General features: G+C 36.3%; 1 protein-coding gene and 2 long non-coding RNA genes across 3 annotated transcripts; all 3 read right to left on the bottom strand.

Annotated features, from left to right (window-relative positions):
- Positions 1 to 1,890: 1,890 nt before the first annotated feature.
- On the bottom strand, positions 1,891 to 12,460 carry LOC148282654 (uncharacterized). Its single transcript, XR_015822031.1, has 5 exons — positions 12,335 to 12,460; positions 10,560 to 11,625; positions 8,149 to 10,461; positions 6,783 to 8,070; positions 1,891 to 6,591 (listed from the first exon to the last, which is right to left on the bottom strand). It is a non-coding gene; the product is annotated as an uncharacterized LOC148282654 (long non-coding RNA).
- LOC148282653 (uncharacterized) lies at positions 11,548 to 12,460 on the bottom strand. Its single transcript, XM_088224710.1, has one exon. It carries the CDS (start codon positions 12,116 to 12,118, stop codon positions 11,735 to 11,737), a length of 384 nt encoding a protein of 127 aa, XP_088080836.1. The 5' UTR covers positions 12,119 to 12,460; the 3' UTR covers positions 11,548 to 11,734.
- A 1,596-nt stretch (positions 12,461 to 14,056) lies between these two features.
- Positions 14,057 to 16,418, bottom strand: LOC148282652 (uncharacterized). The gene is made up of 2 exons (XR_015822041.1): positions 14,664 to 16,418; positions 14,057 to 14,584 (listed from the first exon to the last, which is right to left on the bottom strand). It is a non-coding gene; the product is annotated as an uncharacterized LOC148282652 (long non-coding RNA).
- Positions 16,419 to 27,985: the final 11,567 nt, after the last annotated feature.

Genomic DNA, 27,985 nt, shown 5'->3' with positions numbered 1-27,985 from the left:
AACAACTCTAAAACGTCATAAGTTTTTGTGAACAATTATCGCGTTGCTATGTGTTGTGACAAATTTCCCAGTAGCCATTTATTTTCAACATTTAGTGTGTTTTGACAGCTAGGGGTTCCTACTTTTAAATGGCAGTACAACTCATCGATGACAACTTTTGTGATGTTACGGGCAAAGTAATTTCAAAATTACAGAACTTAAAAAATCATTGCGATGATAAAATAAAACAATACATAAAAATAATTTTGACTTAGTTCAATAGTCTTATTAACAAAGAAGTAAATATATATATATATATATATATATAAAAACCACTGAACTTCCTCATTGTGATTCATTAAATCAAATAAATAATTCTTGCATATTACCATGACATTCTGTCTGTCATCGCTTACATTATAACATTGCATATTTTGTATTATGCAAGTTTTTAGGAGGAATGAAAAAAACTCTAATTCAATAAAAAAAAGTTAAGTCAGAGTTTTGAAAAATAAGGTCACATTAAACTTTTGGAACATAATCTTGAGAAATTAAAAAAATAATATTAATCACTCGAAAAAACAATGGTTAAAAAATATTTTTTGATATAAGTGGTGTTATATTTTACACGACGATAATCAGACGAAGAAAAAATACCTTGTTAGAAGGTAAACTAACTAGAGATGAAACGGATAACCGGTAACTACCAGACAGATACCAAAGTCATTAAACTGCAAAAGTTTTATGAAACCAACGCCACTAAATTGATTTACTGATATCGACTGTGTTTGGGAAAAGGGAAGTAACTCTCATTAGTTGAAAAATTGACTTTATTTATGGAAAAAGTTTGTTGGTGTTCAGTATACAAATTATCTATTATAAAATTAAAATGCTTATCACAAACTATTTGAAAACATAATTGCATGAAAAAAATAAAGGGCAGGGGGGTCAAACTATTATAATTATTATTTCATTAATGAACTTATGAACCATGTTAACATGCGGCTCGTCGATCGATAAGCTATCTTTAAAAATAGCTTAACCCCTTTTTATTTTATGCCAATTAAGTTTTGTTTTCAACAATGCCTTTGAAATTCCATATCTGGCAGCCGGATAGGGGCTCACCGAATATCAGATATCCGGCCAAACCAATATCCATTTCATCACTCAGACTAACCACCTTACCTTTGATTTTATTGGTTGGCAAGAAGAAATCTATATAAAAAATTAAAAGCCTAACATATAACAGAGAACATAATATGGAAGTCCGAGCATTTACAGTTATGACATGTCATTTGCTGGTTTAAGTGTCTGTTGCAAAATTTAAATCTAAATAACGCCCCAGGGGGTGAATCCAGTCTTTGTCTACCAACATTTGGACTAACTCCAAGTATTGAATAAATTAAGCTAGTAGAATGGGGTTGCAAAAGGGGTTCATGGGAAAGTCAAAACCAGATATCTTCTCCAACCCAATGCCGACTGTCACTCTGGAGTTAACATCTCTGGCGCGGGTAGTGCAGGACAGCTCCTCTGTGCTTCCTTTTCCTGCCTGTTTGCAAAGCCAGGACTTAATATATAGACTTTTGATAGAATTCGAGTTAAGCATATGTTTGAACGTCCATTTATCATGAGGTCCCCGTTATGAGTTGGTAGCCATTTTACTGGTTGTCAACGTGATTTTAAGTGAAGCTCAACCCAAATCAATGATTCAAATAAAACCACAAGTTGAATTTTCCTGTTTTTATAAAATAAAGATTATTCAATGCCAGTTACCAAATTATCTCAATTTTCTACAATTTGTAGTTACCAACTCGTGCCAGAAACCTGAGGAATTATCTTATATTTTGTTCCAATTAAAGCAAGATTCGAATCAAGGTTGTTCGACACAGGTGTATTCAATAATAAGACTTGTTTTATTTAAAAGCATGGTGCATATATTTTTGTAAATTGAAGAGTAAGGATTTTTTAACAATTGTGATAAGGCTTAATACATATACGACTTTATATTTATAGTTTCTCATGTTAAAATTGATTTAGATAGGTAGTTTATCCATCGTAATCCAGGGCTTCTGGAGCTTTTAGAAGTAGAAGGGGGCATTTATTGGGAGTCGAAGGTATCACAAATACCTAGGTGTGTATGTAGTGCACAATAAATTGATCCGAGTCATCGAAAGTAGTCGGGGGGGTCTTCAGATCAGTAGAAGTAGTCCAGACCATAGTGATCAAAATAGACAGTCATCATAAAATTTCATAATAGTCGCAATTGGGAATAGAGATCATCAAAACCATCCAGGTCATCATAAAAAGTTATAAAAAAATTGTGTCATCAAAAAAGTTTTCTTCAGCAATGTCAGAGAAAACAGCGATTCGGGTAATCAATCATTGGTTGTCTCGAGTCATTTTTGGAAATCCAGTTCAGAATCGGGAATTAAAGTCCTCAACGCTGGGAAAATTCAAGTCTCCTTAGGTATCCGGGTGGTAATCATCGGTTGTTTAGGAAAGACCCAAACTGATCATAATAGCAAAGCCAAGTAAAATAGCCAGTGTTCAGAAAAAGGCATCATCAATTATTGTTCGTCCTTGTCATCGTAGGAATCCAAATATCATTGTTTCTCCATGTCATCATCCATGAAATCCAAGTCATTGAGAATCCAAGACATCAACAAAAAATCAAGGCATCAATGGGAATTCACGCCTATAGAAATCCAGGTCATATCAATATTAAGACATAAAAGTAAATCCTAGTCATCTTTATAACATTTAGGTTGGCAATTGGCAATCCGGTGTATTATTGGTAATCCGTGGTATTATTGGTATTCAGGGCATCAATGAGAATCGAAAACGTTGATTGTCACAATCTATTATAGCCCAAGTCTCGATTAAAAATTTTAGGTCATCATTAGGAGTTAAGTATGCAGAAGATCAGCTCAAGATATAGCTTAAAAAGGGTAGTTCAACACATCTGGGTTATATAGATGAAGGTCATCAACAGTAGACAAGATGAACAGACTCTCCAAAAAAACCAGTCGCTGCCACTGGAACAGTCCATGTGTGCCATTGCTACTCAGAAAGTTGCCGCCGCTGTTCCCACCTCGGTAATTTCCACTGCAAACGTAAGAGCCACCATCCGTTGTGATCCAGGCCCGCCGCAGTCTTCCAAAGAGATCCAGGTCTGTCACCACTAATTAAGAGTTTAATTAAGGTCATCAGTAAAAACAATTATACTGCCATCGCCATCTGAGGTGGTCCAGGTCCGCCGCCGCTGTCATCAGAGGTAGTCCAGGTCCGCCGCCGCCGCAGTCATCCGAGGTAGTCCAGGTCCGCCGCCGCCGCAGTCATCCGAGGTAGTCCAGGTCCGCCGCCGCCGCAGTCATCCGAGGTAGTCCAGGTCCGCCGCCGCCGCAGTCATCCGAGGTAGTCCAGGTCCGCCGCCGCCGCAGTCATCCGAGGTAGTCCAGGTCCGCCGCCGCCGCAGTCATCCGAGGTAGTCCAGGTCCGCCGCCGCCGCAGTCATCCGAGGTAGTCCAGGTCCGCCGCCGCCGCAGTCATCCGAGGTAGTCCAGGTCCGCCGCCGCCGCAGTCATCCGAGATAGTCCAGGTCCGCTGCCGCCGCAGTCATCCGAGGTAGTCCAGGTCCGCTGCCGCCGCAGTCATCCGAGGTAGTCCAGGTCCGTCGCCGCCGTCATCAGAGGTAGTTCAGGTCCGCCGCCGTCATCAGAGGTAGTAAAGGTCCACTGCCGCATCTAAAGATATCTAGATCCACCGCCGCTTACTAAGTTCAGGTTTATCACTGCTGCCATCATCTAAAAAGGTCCAGGTCCGCCGCCGCCGTCATCCGAGGTAGTCCAGATCCACTGCCGCCGTCATCAGAAGTAGTCCAGGTCCGCACGCCGCCATCAGAGGTAGTCCAGGTCCGTCGCCGCCGTCATCAGAGGTAGTTCAGATCCGCCGCCGTCATCAGAGGTAGTAAAGGTCCACTGCCGCATCTAAAGATATCTAGATCCACCGCCGCTTACTTAGTTCAGATTTATCGCTGCTGCCATCATCTAAATAGGTCCAGGTCCGCCGCCACCGTCATCAGAAGTAGTCCAGGTCCGCTGCTGCATCTAAAGAGATTTGGTCCGCCGCCGCCATCAGAGGTAATCCAGGTCCGCCGCCGCTGTCTTCAGAGGTAGTCCAGGTCCGCCGCCGCTGCCGCCGCCATCAGAGGTAGTTCAGGTCCGCCGCTGCCGCCGTCATCAGAGGTAGTCCAGGTCCGCCGCCACCATCAGAGGTAATCCAGGTCCGCCGCCGCTGCCGCCATCATCGGAGGTAGTCCAGGTCCGTCGCCGCCGCCATCAGAGGTCATCCAGGTCCGCCGCCGCCGCCGTCATGAGAGGTGGTCCAGGTCCGCTGCTGTCATCAGAGGTGGTCCAGGTCCGCCGTCGCCATCAGAGGTAATCCAGGTCCGCTGCTGTCATCAGGGATAGTCCAGGCCCATCGCCGTCATCAGAGGTAGTAGAGGCCCGCCGTCGAGTTAGTGGATGTATGCCGACATCTGAGATAGTTGAGGTTCACCGCCGTCAGAGGTAGACCAGGTCCGCCGCCGCTTACAAAGCAAGTTTGGGTACACGGCTGATATTGTAATCTAGAGGTACAGGTCCGCCGCCATCAGAAAAAAGTTTGCTACCATCGTCAGAGGTAATCAAAGTCCACTGCCATCCGTAATGAATCGCCATTCAGATAGCTTAGACAATCACTAAGAATTTTATACTGCCTTTGCACAATATAAGGAGGCCTAGGTCTGTCGACGCCGTCAAGAGGTATACTGCTGCTGTTCATTAAGCATAGGTCCAACAGTCACCATCTAAGCTCTTATCATCAATCGCCATCCGTGAAACCCTAGTCATCAATCGCCATCCATGGAGCCCTAGTTATCAGTTGTCATCCAAGAAGCTCGGGTCATCAGTCACCATCTAAGAAGCTCTGGTCATCATACACAATCCAAGGTCAAGTCATCATTCACCATCAAGAAGCTCAGGTCATCAATGGCCATCCAAGAAGCTTTAGTTATCAGTCACCATTCAATAAGCTTAGGTCATCTGTCATTATATTAATGGTGCTCAGGTCATCCAGCAAAGTACATCGCAATCAAAATTCGCCAGCACCATGATGCAACTTTGCTGTCACCGCCCAAGAAGCTAGTCATTCGTCATGCCATCTGGGAATTGCAGCTTCTCCCCCACTAACTTAATTGTTTCAAGTCATCAATGATCTACTATACATCTACAGATACACCCACTGCCATCCAAGAAGTTTTGTGTTAGCCGAGTCCATTTAGGCTAATGACCTCATGTCTCCTTGTAAAATGCCATTACTATTTGTGACGCACCTGAGAAATAAAAATCCATCCACTGCCCACTGACAGGTCTAAGACATTCATAATTATTACACTGAGGAGCCCGATTTAATAAATCCAGATAAGGGTTAGCAGTGCCTTAAATCATCAACAAGCATCGGAAGCACAATAATAGTAGTGTTAACAGTTCAGTTCCAGTTTCTAGTCTTAAATGCCATCCAAATGAGATAGTTTCTAGTTAGGAGATATTTTTACCTAAAAGCAGAAAGATCAAACAAAGCCCACCTTCCATAGATGTACGCGGAAGAGGGTTCACACACTATAAGCAAATGAGAAGTATTATCCATTTAAGATTGGGGCTAATGGTTCAAATGTTATTTTGTCCAATTCCATTCCAATTAATTCATTAATACCAACAGTACTAGAACATAACAAACCTCTATTTGTTGCAAAATCGTCATTATTTTGACTACAATATTTATGCTTACAAACATACGTGTAGCCAAATCCCAATAGTCTTCTTAGTGTATAGGTACAACCACAATGCAAATATTCAGTTGGGTTAGTGAAATTATTTTTTTCTTCCCATATAAATAAAAAGCAGCTTTTCTTTTACCACAAGTCACAAAGGTCCATGCTCGCATAAGCACTACATTTAGCAGCATTTCATTTCCACTCTTGTTTTTTAAGACTACATAAGCAAACATTATACACTAACCAGGCTTGCATATCCGTTTTTCAATCGATGTTATACAACCTAAAATGGGCCGAAAAATACAACAAATTCACCCTAAACACGCTAAAGCGGTAATAAGGAAAAATAATTTAAGAACATAAAATTAATAGAACTTCTAAAAAAAACCTTTTCCAAGCCAGTGTCTTCTTTCAATCACCAGGATATACATAATTACACCATGACTATTTTGATTCAAAATTGTTTCTTTAAAAGTGAAGTAAAAATGAATTCCCTTTCATGTTTTTTCTTGCCCTATATGGAATTCTTGATTTTGGTTTTATCTTCCTTTTCATTTCATTTCCAAATGACTGCCCCCAGTAAATTGCATTTCGAAATCGCTATCCACGCAGCGCACAATAATTACAGCACAAGAAAAAATGTTCATTTCCAAAACATTTAGTAACGCTTTTGCAATGATCGCTTCCTCATAAAATACATTAATGCCAATCTAACAGTATCTTGAAAATTATCCACTGCACCTTATAAGGATGGTCCACTACTGGAAGCTGTCTAAGGTCGGGTACTGTTCACCAGAATCCTGTAAATTAAAAAGGCTGTATCCGGTGCCCTACAATTTCCTAACTTAAAATTCTTAAATAGAAGGAAGAAAAATGAAAAAAAAACTTTCATTTTCTTAACGAATTCTGACAACCATTCTAAAATGAGTTTTCAGTGAGAACTCAAAATATTGACAAATCCCTAAATTTCCGAAAGATATATCCATCTAACCTGCTTGTGAAATTGATTTCTTTAAGCTTTCAGATTTACATCTTCATAACCTCTGGTCGGCTGAATGAATACCACAGCCCTCACATCCCGAAGCTGTTACTTCTCCACTCCCGGCAAGATCATCCTAGAGAATCCGGACCACTCCTGTAAAAAGAATGCTACACCCGTTGCCAGCTTTTTTGCAACTTCATTCCATCGCTATTTTTCTTTTGCAATGGGTCACTAATTCTTTTGTGACGGTCGCTATTTTTTTTTTTTTGCAACATTTAATTGCCGCTCTAGTTTTTTGCGGCCATAGGGTTTTTTTTTTTTAATACTTTGCCGAAGCAAAAATAACCGATTGTATCAGTTCCAGCTTCTCTCCTACGGTCCATCATGGTCATCTCCCGGGGAAAGGGTTATTCAAGGTCTAAATATCCCAACCTCTGCCACCTCTCGATAATTACAACACCACTTAATGCCTCCAATAACGAGACAGACAATAATTCCTTGCACCAAATTTCATGAATCCTTGCATCTTTTTAAAACACCAATTCACAGAAGAGTGCACTTTGCTTGATACGTATTCTCATTATCGTGATATGTATTCTCATTATATTGATGTGTATACTCATTATCAGTAAATCAAAATTATAATTCCATTATCTTTGTAATTTTGAATTGGTTATTAAAGCACCAGTGTAAGGCATACGTGTTTTGACTGACCACTGTAGATTATAGGTAATATTTATGACTTTTTGTAGGGTTTACTGAAAAAATACAACACTAAAGGCAGCCGGGCTGCCCATGACCTAACACTGTTTATTAAACAGCTACATTCAGAGTAGCTCAACACAAGTTGTAAAGGCTTGTTGCCATTCTTTTTTGCAACAAGCGGTTATCATTTATTTCAATTATTTTTAGTACATAAACTTTTACAAATGAATTTTAAAAAGTACACTACAAAATTTTGAGTTAATAATTTTTTTGTCTCTGAACTTTAAAAAAATGTTTTGTCTTACCCTAGAAAATACATTTTGCTTTCTATCGGAAAGAGCTCAACTTGATTGCACATTTTAACTTTCAACACAAACAAAAATTGCACCATTCAATACTGCACAGTAAGCGTGTCCCGGTAATTGAACAACCTTCTCAGCTTCACGCACTTAATACCCCCTCATCCTGTCGGCAGTTATACAGTTGAACTCGCAGCTAACTAATCTTATATTGTTGACGATCCCATTATGTGTGGATGAAGTGATGAATGCAAGTAATATTCTTTCAAAACAATTAATACGTATTTATAATGCTGAAACAACAACACACTAATTAAAATCGATTTCCATTTTGAACATTCATCAACGAAATGTGAGATTCCACAGCTTACCTCTAGATAATATAGTACTATCCTTTTCAGAAAACGCCAAGGGAAAATATAGTTATTTGATGTATGTATATTGTTTAACAGCATGTTCCAGTAATTTTGTAAAGATTTTTTTTAGGCATCATTCGTGGATTCAGTTATAGCAAGATTTCCGCATTCCCATTTATATATAAACACTATTTGATTTCAATAGCACGCAGTAGAAGTGGCTCCATTCCTATTAGCATCGAGTAAAGTTTTCCCTTCTCCGCAAAGAGGTGAGTGCAGGAATCAAATGGCTCCAAAAGACTCGTCTCCCTCTTAAGTACGTGTCAGGACACATGTGGCATGTGACCCTCTCTCTCGCTAGTAATGTCAGCTGGTCGCATTAGTGCGGCGCTACTGTCTCGATCTGCAGTTAAAGTGTATTAGGGGGCCCTAACACCAAACCAAACAAACTGGTATGGGAATAAAAAATGTCTCAATTACGCATACATTTTTCCCACATGCAAGGGGTCAAAATTCTTTAAAAATAAATGTGTATACTTAATACAATAACCTCAAAGTACGCAGCAGGCACCCCTCAGACAGGTGAGCAGCAGAGTGTAGGAAAGTCCGTGGGAGCAGACGGTACGGGGAGACATTCGTGTATCAACCCGCACTTCACCCAAAGCAGACACCGGGAAAATCTGCGACTGACAACTTCAAATTCTACTCGCCTAGCATTACAATAAATAAAATAACTCAGATTACGAAAACTGTACAACCTTTTTTTTAAAAATATTTTCTTTATGTTCCATGTGGCATTTGCTGAATTGCTATCAGATATGGGGCAGACCGCTTTTTCGATCACTATAGATTGTTACCCGCTATGATGAACTTATTTCTTGGGAAATATATCAGTCTTTATATTTGTTTCCGCATCAATAGATTTACTGGGGTAATATCCGCACCTGTAAACTATTAAGAGAATAATCCAATCCGCGGGGGATAAACCCCATTATGTAGCGACGGAGTCCAGAGTATTCGAGTCAATCTGTCAAATTTGAATTAGTGTGCCGCATTTGGGCCGAGATGAAGCGTTCGTACTACACCGGACCATCAAAAAAACTGCAGCAGGGTCTTTGTACGTAAAATTATGTTCAACTCCGCTCACATTTTAGACTATTTTAACACCTTCTGGAAGCATTTTTGTTAAAAGACATGGCCCAATACGGGCATTTAACATATTCAGGCCAGTAATGGTCAAACAACTGTACATAAATTTGACATTTATAGACTTACTTCTTATGGAAGAGTACCGTTGTATATATTACATAATGGTCATAGATTAGAGTTTGTTCTAGTGTTTGTAGGATTTCCGCCTCCGCAAGCTTAAAATGGGGACAACATCAAAACCTCAATGTCGGACAAGCTGCTACACCCGTGAGTCATTATTTGCTATGCGAACTTGAGAATTACTGGAGCGAGTGATTAAATGTGAGCGCATCAGAAAAGAGACAATCACTCAGCATTTTGCCAGTCCTCGATTTAACGTGCTCTTCGGCAAAAAGGTAAAATATATTTTTCTGGAACGACGCGATATCCAGTCTATGTTTTAGATTATAGTAGAAACGTGTGGCTTCTGTAATGAAAAAGCATAACACATCGTGTTCCTAGTGGAACAAAAAAGTATCCATAGAAAATGTAAACAAAAAATCTTACTATCCACATCATATTACCCATTCATTTTTCTATGATAAATATCTCTTACGGGCCTCCGAGGCCAAAATTTCTCATTACTATATCGTATGTTTTCTCCCTTGTTTTTCAATCCTTCACAGATTGTGTCAATTACAACTGGAACGTACTCGGGATGGTTAACCCCATACTGCACTATTTCTCTGAAATTAAGAACAGAACATACTGTCCCTTTTAAGGGATTTGGAACACGAAAACACTGGAATAAAGCTTACTAAAACTGGACTGCCGGGGTTGAAGTGATTGTATTATTGGTGCGCGTTAATCGACGCCATTTGGCATTATTGGAGCCCTTTTAATTCCACTTCGACACTTTATTTCTCGTTTTGATTCCTCCTGTTAGATTTTATAAAACTTTCCTTTGCCGCACTTAACAATTTGCTTTACGCAGAAACCTGTTGAAAGGAGTCATTAAGAATTTCAAAGCATGCCTCTACAGGCAATTCTAAAAATTATATCAAATTATAGTTATAAGATTGCTTCCATGTTGTGTAACTTACGAAATATTACAATGTAAGATTCCATTTAATTCACAGATCATCGCGAACCGGTGGGCCACGACCAAAAGACGATATCGCTCCTGGAAACGGCACGCATCTGTCGAGAATAAAAATATATAAAAACCTAACAGCCTCTGCGGGCTGGCTAATTTAAGATATTTCTTATATTTTTAAATCTACTAAAAATGTGTAAACCTTTGACCCGCGGAGATTGACAGTCCCGCACCTGGTACTCAACGATGCGGGAGTCCCGTCCCGCCTACCCGGTTAGGTTTCCCCATCGGATGGTTTATGACCTACGACCAAAAAACATAAGCCCTACCGAAAGATTATTCCGCAACAACCACATCAAGAACATTTACCTCAACTTATTTAGTAAACCGTGAGTCGGGTGAAGCGTGCGGGGTGGCCGTCGCTTACTACTGGCGGTCAGTTGGAGCGTGTTTGTTTTCCGTCCAAATGAACTTAGTCTAAGTACAGCAACAATCCGGAGACTCTGCAATGAATCACAAAAACATTCTGCGACTGGCAGACTTGATAGGCAAAATGCCCGAATGATATCTACGAGATATGCAAATTAAAGAGGAATACTTGCAGACTTATTTACATTACTCTGATCGTGAGAGCCACCTCGACGAAACGGACAAAGCGTACGTGGCTCCGGGCGTGGAGCGGTCAGCGTAGCGGCGAGGAGAGGCAGTGCTGTACAGCACCACGAGGCCCGCCGTGACGCCACTCTAAACAGATCGTATAATGTTATGGTCCCTAACCCCTGCATCTAACCATTTTACATATTCATTTGTGCTACGAGTAAATGCATTTTCTTTTAGCATAGCTAATTTGTGTACAGTAAGGTCATATTCGTAATTTATCATCTGTCTCACGTTATCAGCTCTGTCGGGCAGTGCGGGCGAGGCGGTGGCAGTGGGAGGTGCGCAGCGGCCGGCCAAGTTCCGGAGACCAGCGTCGGCGGTGATACTCCATCATCACCCATGAAAAGTTTTAAAATCAACCAGATAAAAGTGTTCATAATAAATGAGGCAATTTTTCAGAGTATAAAAATTTATTCTTTTTTAACATATTTACAATAAGGATTCAATGTGAATCAAGGTTAAAGTACATAAAACATACTTCAAAATTAACTAATTATCTGAAACAGATAGAATATAAATGCGAATGATACTTTTGGCTACAAACCGTCGTCGGCGCCTGTCGGCGGTCCCTCCGCGTCTCTCGCGCCCACCCGGCCCCGAGGTAGAGACTGGAAGCCAAAAAAACATCCTACATAGTCTCTTAATTCACAGCGCAGTCATTTGGCATTCAACATACCAGTAAAATTATTAAAAGGTGACTAGAAAAATATCGAGAGTCTAGCTGGAAACTTCGGGAATTTTTACATTGTTTAAATTGTTAAAAAAATTATCTATGTTCTTAATTTCCTCGTCCCACATGTCGCCGGAGTCGGGCGTCCCGGATGTGGCGTCGGGGCTGGTCGAGTCCGCCTTGAGTGACGCCTGAAGCCGCGCCCAGCGCTGCGCGCGCGCCCTCTGCTTCCTCATCAGCTCGTCCTCGGCAGTCCGCAAGGTCAGCGACAGGATGGCCACTCTCCTCAACTCGCTCCTCTTCTGTTTCCGGGCCTTCACGGCCTTGCTTCGCACGCTAGAAATCCACTTGGTGAGGGATTCTGTCTTGGAGCGGGAGGTAGTGACGTAGGCGTCCGCGGTGGAGAGGGCGCCATTACTTCCGGCCGCCATCTTGTGAACGCGGACCCGTGGCCTCTCCGTGTCGTAATATCCGACGATCGAAGATTTAGAACGCAGATTGAATCCTTTGTGTTAGATCCGGATATAAAGTGGACCAAATAGAGTAGAAATGCGCATATAGCAACTGCGCCACAGTTAGTTAAAGATTGAAAAGCGGGAATGAGTTTCACGTTTTCAATATTTTAACTTATAAACAGTTCAACACACCTGAATTGTGTATCCTTAACAGCTCCTCCAAAGTGGCTTGGATAAAACTTTCACAAAGAACAAAGAAATCAGTATAAGATACACAAACTGTCTCACTAACTCGGGCTCGGTTGGAAGGCGAATGACGCGGCGCCGCCATCTTTTTCGGTATTTATAGTGACCATCGCACACCCAAATTACTCCGCGAACGTATTTAAAGTAGTGCCTAATAAAATACGTTTAAATACATTATTTAAAAAAATAGTTTTTCATTTAAAAACAAAAAACGTACACTTATTCAAAACATTTACGCAAAATTCGCTAAAAATACAATTTTTCTACAAAATAATAGAAAATCAATTTTGCGTGTGTATGACGTCATGAAATGCACAGCTGGCATGATACAAATATATCAGACATTTTTACATTAATAATTGTATGTGGTTTTATTTGTTTTTCTCATAATATATTTTTATGTGGTTTAGTAAGTGTGTATGGTAGAAACATGAATAAATTCCCTTCTCATTTTAAACTTTATTTATTTAAGAAAGTACAGAACACCAATGAAATTTGATAAACTATGTTGAAAAAATAAGAAAAATAATAAAATACTTTGAACAATGTAAAGTCTGACATGATCGTACCATATTGCTAATTAATTGCAGCATTATTATTTTTTATCTGACGTTTTCTTTTATTCTGCGATCAAAAGGTATAAAACAGAAAGGCAATAATCGTTAAAATATATTTGTAAACCAAAAAACTAATAGTCTATTTAGGCCTTATATTAGTGTGAAAAATCACAATTATCGGTACATTTCTTACATTTTATTAATTTTCAAAGTGAGTTTTACAAACATTCGCGTTCAGATTCGTTGTCATTATATTCATCATCACCGTTTCATTTAGCGGGTCACTTATGAATTCTTTCACATTGATCATATTCCATTTTAACTATACACAAATACAAAAAAAGCCCAACGTTCATACTATATACTGGTCAAAATGACCCAGAGCTTTTGTCCTTGGATACTGTTTATTAGTAAAATATGATCATAAACATTATTACGGATACTATAAAAAAAACATTCGCAATATATTAACCCCGTTTGACTTATTAGCATAAATTGGGAATGCCAACAATATTAGACTGATGTTCATAGTTTGATGGGATAGTTTGTAAAAATAAGTTGTGTATGGGCCATTTTGACTCATACAATTAGAAGTTTTAGGTTAAGAAATAATAAATTACGATATACGTAATTAAGATAACTACATCAGAAAGAGATATATTTCTTTGATCCATATTTCTGCGTAACTCGTTGCCATAGCTACAACACTAACAATCAGTTTTATTTTTTTGGTGCATTCAAAATTCAAACTTTCGAATTGAAATGCCATCTACTCCACGGTTGTAACGCGTCTCATTTATTGCACATCATCGATTATGATATTAATATTCGTATCAGTTTCATAAATGTAGGAAATATCATTATTTGAAATATTAAAAAAAAAAACAGTAATACAATTACATCATGCCAGCTGTTCGTTTCATCACGCTCTAAAGATTCTAGAAACGACGCCATTCCAAGAAGGTCAAAATGGCCGCAAAATACCCGCAACGAGGAAAATCGTTACCCACCAGACAGCTGTTATAATAAAATACTTCTCTGTGTTAGATCTGACAACGTTGCAAATTCATCAATTTAAATTATAATATTTATTATATTGCAAAATATAATTTCACCTCAGTACCTTCATATTTTACCATACCTAATACAAAATAAAACATAATATACAAGTTACATTTATTTATAACAAAATATATCGTTTTTCTTAACATATTAAATTACATATTTTATTTGTACAAAATATTCCCAATCGGCAAAAGTGCTGGTATGAAATATGTTGTTAGTTTATAAAATAATTTTAAAAACGTGCAAGAATTGAAATAAATTTTACATTGAACTAAAAATACGTAGATTTTAATAGAATTATTTCATAAATAAATAACTTTCACTGTGCGCGTTATTTTGGTTTGAAAGTGTTCTGGGTGTATTCATTGGTCAATGGTTCTTGGTCAATTTAGCCATCCAAGAGGTCTCGGGTTCGATTCCTGACGCGGTTAAAACATTTTTTAAAAGTTGTTTTTACACTAAAACATTTCATAGTCCCAAGACATTCCATCTGAATCCTAACAAAAATGTCAAGACACGCTGCGATTGGTGTACCTACCGGTGCAGTGCTGAGTGCTCTATGCACCATCAGGTTCTGAAAAATAAGTTTGTATTACGTTTCGTGTCCGGGTGGATGAAGAATACAGTTATGTGTGTGAAATAGAACTAGAAACCTCGGACGAGTGTCATGGCTCATGGCTGTTGCTATATTGCTGATTATTCTCAGCTTAGCTCAACTGTGACGTATTTTACAGGATATCCGTATTTCAAAAATTAGAATCACCGCTCTTATAACAACTGTATTTAGGTCTTCTTATCAGGTCCTTCCGACGTTGGAGATCACTACAGCGAAAGCATCTCGGTCCTGCGCTACTCCGAGGCCAGGACAACTGCTAGTTGGATGTACTCGCCATAGTGGTTCCTGGGAAAAGATGACCAGAGTGGTTTCCCGTTGCCTTCTCTGGTGGATTTTTCTGCCGGGGTTACCTTCCCTTAGCTGGTTGGTTCTGGTTTAGAGGCGCCAGAAACTCGCCTTTCATCCTTTCGTTATCTGCTGTGATCACACCGGCACCGTTATGAGTGTGATCCCATTGCCTGGAGTTCGCGACGCGGACGCTAACAAGTTGGACTGGTCAGTAGTGTTGCCGGTGGAATGCAACTGGGCATTCGCAGAATCACGCCCTCCAGCAAGATGTGACTCACTGCGATCCTACTGACGGTTCGAACCCCAAGATGTAGTTAACTAATTTCAAATGGCATATTTTGACACGAGATGTGGATAGAGGATTTACGATGCAAATGTTGATGGATGCAGCAAACGAAGAATACTGAGAAAAACATGTCATGAACGAATCCAACAAATACTCGGAGACGGAGAAGTCAATCGGAATAATCTTCGTACGTGCATGAGATGTATGAATGTAGAGGAAGCGAGGTCTGTACCTACGCGAAGACATTAAAGTGGAGTTTTATTCTCTTTTCCTATCCATACGGAGAAACGGTGTGACTTTGTCTATGTGTTTGTTAGTTTGTCTAAATCATCATCATCAAATCCTTATCCGTACCCGATGATGCATAGGGCACTGCATAGTTAAACCAAATGCAGTGTATCTCGATCGTCCGTCACAGAAAGGTAATGTGGTGAAATTATAATATACTATAATTATATGGTGATCAGTCATACGTTTCAGGTGCCAGTCTAAGGAAAATGAAATACGCCGTCGAGACAAAAATACTCTTTTAGGATTCTGGTTTTATTTCACACACCGAACTGTATTCTCCATCTGCCTGGACACGTACAAGTTGTCTACATGCAAGCCGTCGGTTTATAAAACGGGGCTTTTAAAAGCTCTTTACTTTCTAAACCACGGCATACTTAAACTTGATTTTTACTGTAGGTACCAAAAATACTTGCCTGGATCGATTTATAGAAGTGAAGCGTTTGACTGATTATCTTGCTATCGTGTATATAAAATTATCAAGTTGAAGAAGTGGTTTAAAAAATATGTATGTTAATATAGCATATACATTTAACTTAGCCATTTTTTCAGTTGTACTGACATTTAACAGTAGAACCCCGTCGCTATCAAAATAAACAAAACGTTGAAAAATATGGCCACCCGGAAACCGGAAATCTCTCACAACATAATATAACAAAACTATAATTGATTGGTTATTATTCTCAAGAACCTGTGACGTTTCAAAGTAGTTCAAACCATGCGGCCTCCGTGGTGTAGTGTTCAAGACGCTTGACTCACGCATGGAAGGTTCCTAGCTCGAAAAATTATTTAAAAAAAGTTATATTTCTCAAACTTGTTCTGTGATGTAATTCAAGTACCAATTTATGTAAATAAACAATTAAGTAAGCAATGATTTTATGAATACATTATGTTTAAATGCAATTCTTTTTTATAAGTTTTCGTCCAATATTACCTACATATTAACCCTCTGGTCTCTGGTAATTCTCATCTGACAGTAATCGCTTTGTTGAAGTGCTGACGTAATTCTAAGAAAATGTTTATGGTAAATAAATCTTTTCTGTCTTTGAAATAAGTTGCAGATAATTATAATTGCTATGAGTCTTTATTTTTTAATATTTTTATAATGCTGTAAAATTTATGAAAAATAGACATTATTATAAATGTCTAATATATTTACTACGACGCAGAACTGGAGAAACCGCATTGCTATAAACCGCCCGGTAGTAATTATTATTGTTATCATTATTATTATTATTATTGTTGCTTGTTAAATGCACTGTTTGAAGCAAATTATTAATGTCGTAATAAAACTTTCTTTTTCATACAATTCTTTCTCTGTTTTTGATGTGTATTATTATTATCTTATCTCTTTCTGATATTAATTTATCAAATATTTTTGTGTACCGTATATTATATTATTTTCACATATATACTTACTGTTAACTAATTTTCATTATTTGTTTTTAACAATAATTTGTTGATACCATTTTTTTTTATACTTATAAGTATATGAAAATGTATATATTTTTTTGTTTGAATTCTTTAGAAGTTATTTACAATTTGCTTTTTAATTCAATTACTTTTATTATATCCATATAAAATAATTTTTTTCTTTTTTACTATGTAAAGTTTCACTTTTTATTTTGCATGGCAGTATGCTTCTTATTGTTTCTAAATGTATACAAAAAAGCATTGTTTATCTTTTAAATTTTTACGCACTATGTTTGTACTTAACTGTATATTTTTTGTAAATGCCCCTTGGGCGTGTTGTAAAATTAAATAAATAAATAAATAAAAATAAATAAATAATCTTCACATTGATAAAAAACACAGAAAGTATATTGTTCTAAAGAATACATTAAAAAGATTTCCATAAACAAGAAACATTGCCAACAAAAACACTGAAAAGTCACTATCAATAAATATTTTACATTAACCTCATGCACGGTAGTCAAACGCGCAAACCACTATACCACTAGTTGGACATAAAATAACGTTTTTTTTCAAAATTAATTAATAGTATTTGAATCAAATTATTCATTATAATAAGCTCTAGAGAAAGTATTTTAAAAAAAGAGTGGTTAAAAACAAAGTTATTTTAGAATGTAATATTATTAGGACAGAAAAGTAACACTCTGTATATAAGCTATACATCTGTGCGGGTACTGTGATGGCCTCAACTTAGGCTGAGTTACCTATACCTAATTCACCAATTGTAATTATTGGGCCTCTTGGCCTGTTGTAGTGCAAAAAAAACCATATTGATTGATTTTTTTCATACATTTTAGAGAAACTTCGCTGTACTCATACAGTTAAATGTGTTAATTTTAAATGTGTGTAAGAAATCATTTTTTATATCCAATTTTCCACAGCACTGATCTTCCTTGTTGGAGTATCGGTTCAATGCCTATTTACCATTGATTGCCGATAAGGACATTATGATGATTCATGTAAAAAATAGTTGCTGCTAAAACATGTAGTGGAGGTGTTATATCCATTCCATTCAAGGGTATCGCTCTTTTCGTTTAGTCGCTTTTTTCCCGCATTATTTCCATTTTACAAAAACTAAAAACCTTCATTGGAGGTCACTATTTCTGAAGGCCTTTTTATCCCACCTTATTTATGGAGTTCAAAAGAAATAATACATATTTATAAAAATTACCAAATTTTAAAAATTGTTTTGTTTCCTTTCGTCTGCGTTAGCGCAAATTTAAAATAAGTAGGTATTATCATACTATCCAACAATGTTTGAGTTTGTCCGAATGTTTGCAGACTGGCTGGATTTCCTTCCTAGGGAGTTGTTTAGATATAAATTTGTTGCAACACAGATCGAAAACATTTTTGAGAAGGGAATATGGAAGTCTCGGCATTTACAGGGTTTATGACCTGTCATTGGCTGGTTTAAGTGGCCACTTTACACACTATGTAACATTCACCATTCTGCCTATGTTAAAACAACGACATTTCCTCAACTCCTCCATCTGTTGACTTTTGTGAAGTAAAAGAGCTGAAACCTTTGTCATGTAGGTGAGATTCATCCGGCTGATCCAATTCACCTACTAGACAACTCCTGAAAACGATTTTTCAATTTTTATACTTCTTTTACCAGTTAGTTAATTCAACAGTCTTTTGAGCATGTTCAAATATTTGCAGACTGTCGGTTTCCGGTTGGATTTCTAAATTTAATGCCTAGAATTCCATATTCCCCTCTCAAAAATGTATTCCCTTTCTGTTGCAACAAATTTAGATCTAAGTTAATAGGACGTGGCGCAATTGGTTTGACGGTCAACTGTGAAACTGGCGTCGCGGGTTCGATTTTCGCCAGTTGCAAGAAAAAATCCAAGAAAGATTTTTTCTCAATTGGTCTGGGTGTTTTGGTGTATTTTTTATTACCTCCTTCCATATCCTATCTATGCCACCTGCTGACAAGCCTCTAAATAGAGACTTAGCGGTTTATTCATTTTTAAAAAAAGTATTATTTTTGATAGTTTTTGCTGCGCTTTTTTTGTAAAAATTACCTCAAGGGCTCTGTATAGTTAATATTTCAACAAATGTGCATGAACGGTAATAAATCAAGCCCTCATATAGGTACAGTATTTTTTAAATTGACAATGTATAGGTAATGTTTAGGTAAAGAGATAGAATGTATGGGTATTGAAGCGAAAATTAATAATTTGTGTGCTAGGTGGCCACTTAAACCAGCCAATGACAGGTCATAAGCCCTGTGGATGCTTGGGCTTCTATATTCCTTTCTCTAAAATGTTCTTCATCTCTGTTGTAATATGTTAATAGTAACAGCTCCCTGGGGAGTTGAATCCAGTCCTTGTCTACAAAAATTTGGACGAACTCAAAACATTGTTGATAAATGTAAGTCAAGAAACTTGAAAATTATTATTACTATTGAATTTATTTGTAAAAAACGACTAGTAAAATACATAGATATTTTACTAAACTAAAACACGGTTAAATTTTTAATTCTTCCATTGTCATAACATATTATTGCTACCTACTCTTACCATCATGCTATTTCCTTGCAGGGGTAGGCAGAGAGAACGGACCTCCACAGACGTCTATCCTGGCATAAATTACTAGCTTCTTCCACGTTCATATATTATGTATATTGTCACACATGCCCTTTGTTCTGCCTGCTTTTAACAGGACCAGACTTATGATTTTGGTTTATCTGATCATGCCATGCCTTCCTTGGTCGTCCTCGCCTAACGTTACGGTTCATTCTCGCCATACATGTATACCTATTTTCCCATTCTTTCTACACGACCAAACCCATCTCAGAGACACTTTCGTAATGGTGTTACCTTTGTGTCGATGTAGTGTAGCACACAGAGAATGAATATTCGAAGTCCAACAGATCAATTGAGAAGTCACGAAGATGTTGTATATTAATTTTATTATTTAAAAGACATAACAAAAAGTCATTATACTGTTACACTTGAAATATACCGTGTATATTAAAACTAAGTATTACGTCAAAGCGACGTAGTAACCACGAGAGATTACATTTCTAATTCCTCCTCAAAGGAAGTATGGATTTATATAATATAAGTTTTGATCCTTTGGAGGGGTAGGTTTGATACAAAAAATTGGTACATTTATTCTTCCTACGCGACATCCTGAGATTCATGCCAAAGTATATTTTTCACGCACTTAAGCATATGGTTTCTATAAACGACCCTTTTCAATAAAAATACATGATTTCTGCATTCCGTAAGATGTTAATATTGGTCCTAGGGGCTTTACCAGATGGTTAAGTGCCAAATGCATCAGAACTCTAGGTATATTTCATCCTGCGGAGAACGTAATTCCTACCACCAGCTAACTAAATGACAATACGTACTATGTAAGTACATAACAATCTTATCAAATTATACCTGACTTAGATTTACACTCTCGCCTGATTTCATCATTCGGAACCTTGTCATACATTGATTTCACATTTCGACCGCGGTTACTCGGTTTTCACTCTTCCTCTTCCAGTTCCATGTTTCACTTCCATACATAAGTATTGGGGCTAAAACTCCCATTTTACAATCATTGCAAATAATACTCATGCATTCTTGATAGCGATGATATAGTAGTAATCAATAGTTAGACGTCAATGGTTTCTTTGTTAAATTTACAGTACCTACCTATCCATCTATTTTATTTCAGCAAGTTTGTTTATTTGAAAAAAAAATTCTTACGATAAAAACTATAAATATTTGCACCTAGTTATCCCCACGACCCATCGCCACGACCTTCTTCGATTATTCACTAGTCGCCCCCCCCCCGCTAAAATTAATGTTTTATCATTTTATCGCATAAATTGCAACAAGTAAATTTTGTGAGAGAATGACGATTGACGGTTTGTCTGATTCTCCCTTCACTGTGTAGAAAGAGGTATACATAATATATTAAGTATGAAAGTATAATAGGCAGGTGCAGGTACAAAATTTCCCATGCAAAATAGACAATAAAATCAACCGTCACTCCATTCTATTCGTTTTCCATAGTTGGTGATGAAACTTGGCAACGTCGCTTTCCGTCATCTTTTTCTTGGAAAGTTTGTAGCGTGCGTAAAAGTAGGTAGCGCGCAGAAAGTACGCGCACATGCGCACAATAAAATACAAAATACGTATGTACCTACCCATTTATTACTCATCGGTTTGAAAAAAACATGTTTATATTATATTGTAATGTATTTAGGTACCTATCACACATATGCATTGTTATTATTTCTATGTCACACTGTTGTATTTATTTTACAAATTATTGCCACAAATAATTATCTTATCAACAAAGTATTGTAAGTATCACCTTGTAACTTGTGGGTACTTGCATAAAATAGAACGTATTGTTATTGCTTTTTTGTTTATCATAATAAGTTAATTTAAAAAAAAAATCTGCTCACGTTAAACCCAAGTACCTATTTACATAATTAAATTTTAGGGGGCATTTTAAGAGTTTTAAAATAACTCATTTCTAATGGACAGTGAGTTGTGGTAACTGGTATTGCCGTAATGCGGGGTTCGAACTTTGGACCCTTTAAACAATAGAGACCGACCGAAACCTAATTTCGGATTCTGTTCTAGTTTCGGCCAAAACCGAAACTTATTTGAATAAGTAAGTTAATTAGTTACGTAAACCTTGACAAAGAAGCTTGTTTGCTTTGAAACCGGTCGGTGAAAAATAAAAATTAGTGGTTAAAAACAAAGTTGTTTTATTTATTTGATTATAATGAATAACCACAAAGTTAGTGCTTCAAATATAAACTTTATAAATTAAAAGTCATTTAGAAACGCCCAAAATTAGGCGTTCTCCTTGTTAAACCTTACGAGTTTATTATACATACCATGAAATAAAAGGCATACATTTAATGAGTAAATTAGCTTATTTTTAGCGCTGTTTGGTTCGTCGTTATTCAATAGGTCTGTAACGCAAACAGCGCACTAAATTCGGTGAACGTGCAATTGCGGTCGCAGGCCCTATGGTATGGAATGGTCTCCCAGCAAAGGTGCGAGGCGAGGCTGTGAGAGTGAATCGATGTTTCGGAAAAAAACTTAAAACCCACCTGGGCTGGTATTCCGAACGCGTTTACAGCGCGCTATAATCCGTATTTAGTACGTAAAAACGCGCTATACCGCGCTATAATTTCGTTTGGAATACTAGCCCTGGGCTGGTATTCCAAACGAAATTATAGCGCGGTATAGCGCGTTTTTACGTACTAAATACGCATTATAGCGCGCTGTAAACGCGTTCGGAATACCAGCCCTGTTCTTTAAATCATTTCAATAAATCCGCAGCATGTGATAACAAATTACTCAAATTACAAATTAAAACGTTTCAATTGAATTTATGTATTTATAGAATCACTTTGTAAAGCGCCCTTGAGGTATTATATTACGAAAATGGCGTTTTTATTTTTTATGTTAGACAATGGCAATACAATAACCAATTATAAAAGACAACATTTTTTTCATATATGTATTAATGGTAATGTACATTTGGGATACTTCCATAAAAATAAAACTTTTCAAACGTCTGCTTGTAAAAAGATATTTAAAATCGGCGGTGGAATCTAAAACGTCTGTCCGACGTCCGGGTCCGACCACAACCCCAAAGGTGGTTTTGGTCCGACACGCGCGGATACTTAAAAAAGGACCTTATTAAAGTATGTATTTTATTTTACATTCACGGCTCGAAGGCCTTTGACAAAATTAAACTACATAAATGTCAGTGTATACTCAGAAAAAAAGTAAATAATCAGTGAGGTTAATAAACAACCATAGTTGTAAAAAAGATATAAAAAATAATATTTTATAAATTATGTAGCAAAAAGTATAAAAAACAATTAAACATGTACATATATTTCATAAAACCTTCTAATTAAATATCTATGTGAAAAAACACTTATAACTTCATCATTGTCTATTTTTTTTAATGAACAAAAAAAAATATTTTTTTTATGAATACCATTATTTTATGCATAAAAATATACGAAAAAAAAGAAGATGGACCTGAGTACAGCTGAACGTAATCCGACACATCCCGACCGCAGGTTTCGGCTGAACCGAAGTTTCGGCCTATTTTCGGCCAAAACCGAAACTTCGGTAGGTCACTAGTAAATAACATTTTGTTGAAATATTTGTTTAGCAAAGACGTCATCGTAACTCAAGTGATGCATCACATTATGATGTCACTATTTTCCAATAATACTCGTAGTATCTTGGCAATAATATGCTTACGAAATTAAATTTCGTAATGCATTATCACTGCTGTATTTTCTATAATTTAAAATTATATTAATATTGTTAACGCTGACTCCTGACGACGAAAAAATGGTCAGGCTAATAAAATTTATTTCAATTTATTTATTTTAAATACGTTTATGTACATTACAAAAATATTTCAAGGCATCTAACACGAAAAAATGAACATTAAAATTTAAACATATAAAGTGGTTAATATAAAAATACCCAGCAATTATAAAAAAAGGATGCTCTCCTCTTTGAACTTTTTTTCACTAATATGAAAGATGTCGATATCCGAAAAGATAAGGTTGAGTAAAGACATTGCTCTTCCTACTGGCATTACCATCGGCAGGTTGGTTCTGCAACCTATTAAATAGTGGAGTGATATGACTGAATTCCAAAAATAAGTCTCTCTGCGGCATTCAATACAGACTATATTTATTTATTTATTTTCATTTTTAGTTCACAAACCGTAAAATATATCACAATATAAATACAATTTATAAAATGAAAAATAAAAAATAATAACGCTAAACATCTTTCACCACTTATATGTGAACACCAATAGTCACAAAATAAAAATTAAAAATTGTAAATAGACTAAAATTTAGTTTTCATCATATGTTATTAAAGCAGTTTATTAGAATTTATATAAGATTAATTTTAATAAATTTTAATTTAAGATAGGTGCAATTTATCCAATCGAATATAATTTTACTAGATTATTAATAAAGTCTCGTAGTAGTAATAAGTTTTTTTTAATGTACATCATACAGTACAATACAGTACAATAAAATAAAATAAATAAAAAAACAATGCGTACTCTTATTTAGTGTATCCGTTTTATTATTGTACACGTTAGTAGGGCGAGTATATATATTTAGGGTGTGTGAGGATGTTTGTAGGCGAGTCATTTGTTGATAGATGTATATTTTTTTTTCCAAAATGCACTAACTTTGGGTGATATTATAGCTTAAAAACCTGGTCTTTTTCAAGACGGATTTTTTTCTGATATGAAAAAAAAACTTTACAAAAACTGACTGTTTCCAGGAATTAGTCAGTTTAAGGAAAAAAATATTTATTGGGGGACTTATTTTATCTTTTTTTTTTATTTCAGTCTATAATAAAAAATATCGTTTCCGGAAAAAGTCGTAATTTGGAAATAGTCGATATTAATTTAACAAGAGGTAAAATAAAAACATTTTATCTACATGTGTATTTTTACAGCTACGGGATTCTACTTTAAAATGTCAGCACAACCCTCCGACGACAATTCGTGACGTCCAGGGTAGAGCGATTTCAAAATTTAAAGAAAATATAGCGATGATAGTAGGTACCTACGATACATTATAATATATATATTTTTAATTACTTAGTTTGATAGTATATTAACAATGGAATGGGAGGTAAGTATACACCGTATTTTTCGAACGACAAGACGCACTTTTTTCTCTGAAAATTCAACAAAAAATTGGGATGCGTCTTATGGTCCGATGCGTTTTATCGTCCGCAAAATACGGTAATATGTAACGTATTGTAATTTATAATATATCTATGCCATGTATATGGTATATAGGTAGTATTATAGTTTTACTATTTGAAAATGATGTTGCTAATAGTTGTAGTAGACTCTGCTCTGTATTATTTCAACACGGAACGGTAAATACACAGTAATATTATTTTACTAGAAGTATTATACCTCTGTAGGTATTTGTAACCATTTCATGTTGGTGAATAGGTACTGCTTTGATACTACTGTCACGCCCAGAGATTATACACGTATATTATAGTTCGTATAGTCACGTCTACAGTCTACACTCCTACACGATTTTCATCAGAGATTCACACGTGTCAAACCCACGTGATTAACGTTATTTTTAAGTAGGTTGGTATTTTTAAACGTCAGACATTCCAAATATTCATATTATGCTCACCCAACGCATTCAAAATTTTATGATACGTAGGTTGGTAGGTAAAAGGCAAGTTAAAAATCAAATATTACAATGAGAAATAACCACAAATCTTTTATATCGGAGTTGCTCATTTTTTTGCCTTGCTTATTATGTAAAAGGCTTATATTAACTGCAAAAGGTATGTTACTTCTAATTTCTATGACTGATAGTGTGAGGATCTGGTGGGATAATCGGTTGTGGCTTTGTTAAGGAACTTCTCCGTATTTGTTTTAAGAAGAGGAAACTACAGAAAACTCATTCAGGAGAAGCCGGACTATTGACAGGCATCAACAGACCTTCCGTTCCACTTTGAGAGCGTTCGGCATTTTGCATCCTATTTTTATTTATTTCAACAATTACCTTTACTATTTTTACCATGTATGATATTACCTCAGGCGATAAGTCTTTATGACTTATTACTGTTACGATATCTTCTAGGTCCTCATCCAGACTTGTACATCGCGCCTCTAGCTTCATTCGCTCTAAGCTTAAAATGGGACAGTGCATCAATAAATGAGGGACATCTTGGGGTGTTTCGTCATCAAATGGACAGCAATTGATTTCCGAGAGCTTAAAACGGTGAAGATAATCACAAACCAGCTATTAATCAATGTTTGTTTTATTAAACTTTTTACTTATTGTACTTTCAGTATTCTTTTAACATAATCACAATCATTGAAATCGATAAGTTACACAATTTCGGCATATCAATATTATTAAAAAATATGGATTTGACCGGTATTAAACACCATGGCAGGTTATACCAGCGACTACGTGAGTAATACCGGTCAAGCTTTGTTCAGGCATAAGTCGCAGATATAACCCTCAGGAGAGTCATACCCGGAGCCTAGAGACCACAACGGCACGGGATATAGTTACGCCACCCGTTTTATATGTGTGGGTGCGCGGGAACGTAGTAATACGAGTGACATTGTTATGACCGGTATTACCTCCTGACCGGCATTACCCGGTTTTATCCTACAATCTAAAGAAGGTACAGTTCATTCAATATTCAATAACCTTTGCTTTGTGTGTGTGTTCACATAAATCATTTTAGTGTGTCTACTAACACATACTCTAAGACTAACACAAACGAAATTTGTATGTTTACTTGGTTCACTGACAGGCACTAACACAAATAATCAAACTTATTACACATTCTAACGCACTGTAGGTACATAGATAAATCGTATCTATTTCTATGTAAACGTTAATGTCAAAATATTTTTTTTTATAGATGACGACTGGTTAGTAGGTGTGTAGGGGAGTATGGGTTACAGTGGATCACTTATTTTTAAACCTCCGTAGATCTGAACTTTATCATTAAATTATAGTATCTTTGATAAAATCGATAGAGGCATTCATACCCTTCAAAATAATGGTTTCGGTTTTCCATTTAATAGCTTATTTATAGAATCGAATTATTTAGATAGTATTTTTTTTTATTAATTAAAGGTAATTGATCCGCTGTGATCCAGAAGTAGGTCACGGTGGATCAACCTTAGGGTTACAGCTGATCAGACTGAATACACTGAATTATGCTATTAAAATAAAATAAAAGGTGTTAATTTAAATAATGAGCTGTTTGTTTTAATTAAAATAATAATCTGTTTTCCACCGTGGCGCAGTTGGTTAGACAGCCAACTGTGAAACTGGCGTCGTGGGTTCGATTTCAAAAAAAATTGTCAGTTGCAAGAAAAAAATCCAAGAAAGATTTTTTTCTCAATTGGTCTGGGTGTTGTGGTGTATTTTTCATTACCTCCTTCTGTATTCCCTCTATCCCACTTGCTGATAAGCCTCAAAATATAAGCTAAGCGGGTATTTCCTTTTAATTTATTTTTTTAAGTTTTAAAGTCTCAATCTTGCAGGCTTTAAAGTTTAAAGCTTTGAAGCGAGTTTATTTGGAGTATCAATAATGGACTTCCCTTTCCATCTTGATGCTCTTTCCTATTTTCTTGGACCTACCTTTGGCAATCCACGAAACTGGAAACGACATACAATTTTTTAAAGTAAACATAACATAAATAAATTAAAAGAAAACAAATAACAAATAAGCCAATCACAGGTTTTCACAAGTAGCATAATAAGTTTAAAAAGATTCCCGAACATAAAATGATCAGTTATCTAATGTAAATCCAAAAGAAAATTAAAAAAAACTACGAATTATTTTGAAAGCAAACGCCGCACGTCATTATGATTATTCACAAATATGTTTAACGATTTTGTTATTACATTAAAATTAATAAAAGTTGGCCATAAATATGAACTTTGCCTATGATTAGATGAAACAAGAGGAATATGAAGAAGAAGGTTATGCCTTAGAACTTTGGAAGGAACATTAATTTGCATTTGAGAGTTTGCATAGTAGTTCAGGACAGTCAATTGACAGGCAATTTTTAATAGATAAATTATATCAGTTATTTTACGACGTTTTTGCAGAGGTTAAGTGATGTTTTTTTTTGCATTGAAAACATACTTCCCTGATTTTTACTAAAGTTTCATTAGTTTTTATTGCTTTTTTGGAGGTTGTATATTTTTAGGTATTTATTTATTTCAGATAAAACTTTTTGTTTTTTCTTAGATTCATATTTATTTATATTTTGTACACATCAAAATAACTATTAAAATGTGTTAGGCAATTTTTTTTTGCCGATTTGTAACGTATGTTTGAAAAAGTGCTTATAAAATACGATTTTTCATGAGTCTGGAGGTACGAAATTTATTAATGTATTCCGCAACTGTATAAAAATGAACGCATTTATCAACTAAAATGAAACTGGGTCATTGGGCAGTAAAATGTATTATGTATTTGTTT

This window comes from Micrasema longulum, unplaced genomic scaffold, assembly GCF_059751315.1.
Source record: "Micrasema longulum isolate JH-2025_06_02 unplaced genomic scaffold, ASM5975131v1 h1tg000306l, whole genome shotgun sequence".
Classification (NCBI taxonomy): Eukaryota; Metazoa; Arthropoda; class Insecta; order Trichoptera; family Brachycentridae; genus Micrasema; species Micrasema longulum.
This window is presented reverse-complemented; position numbering and strand designations above follow the sequence as displayed.

Bases quoted from the DNA above. Each gene is read 5' to 3' on its own strand.
- LOC148282653 (XM_088224710.1), bottom strand. From the start codon at position 12,118: ATGGCGGCCGGAAGTAATGGCGCCCTCTCCACCGCGGACGCCTACGTC.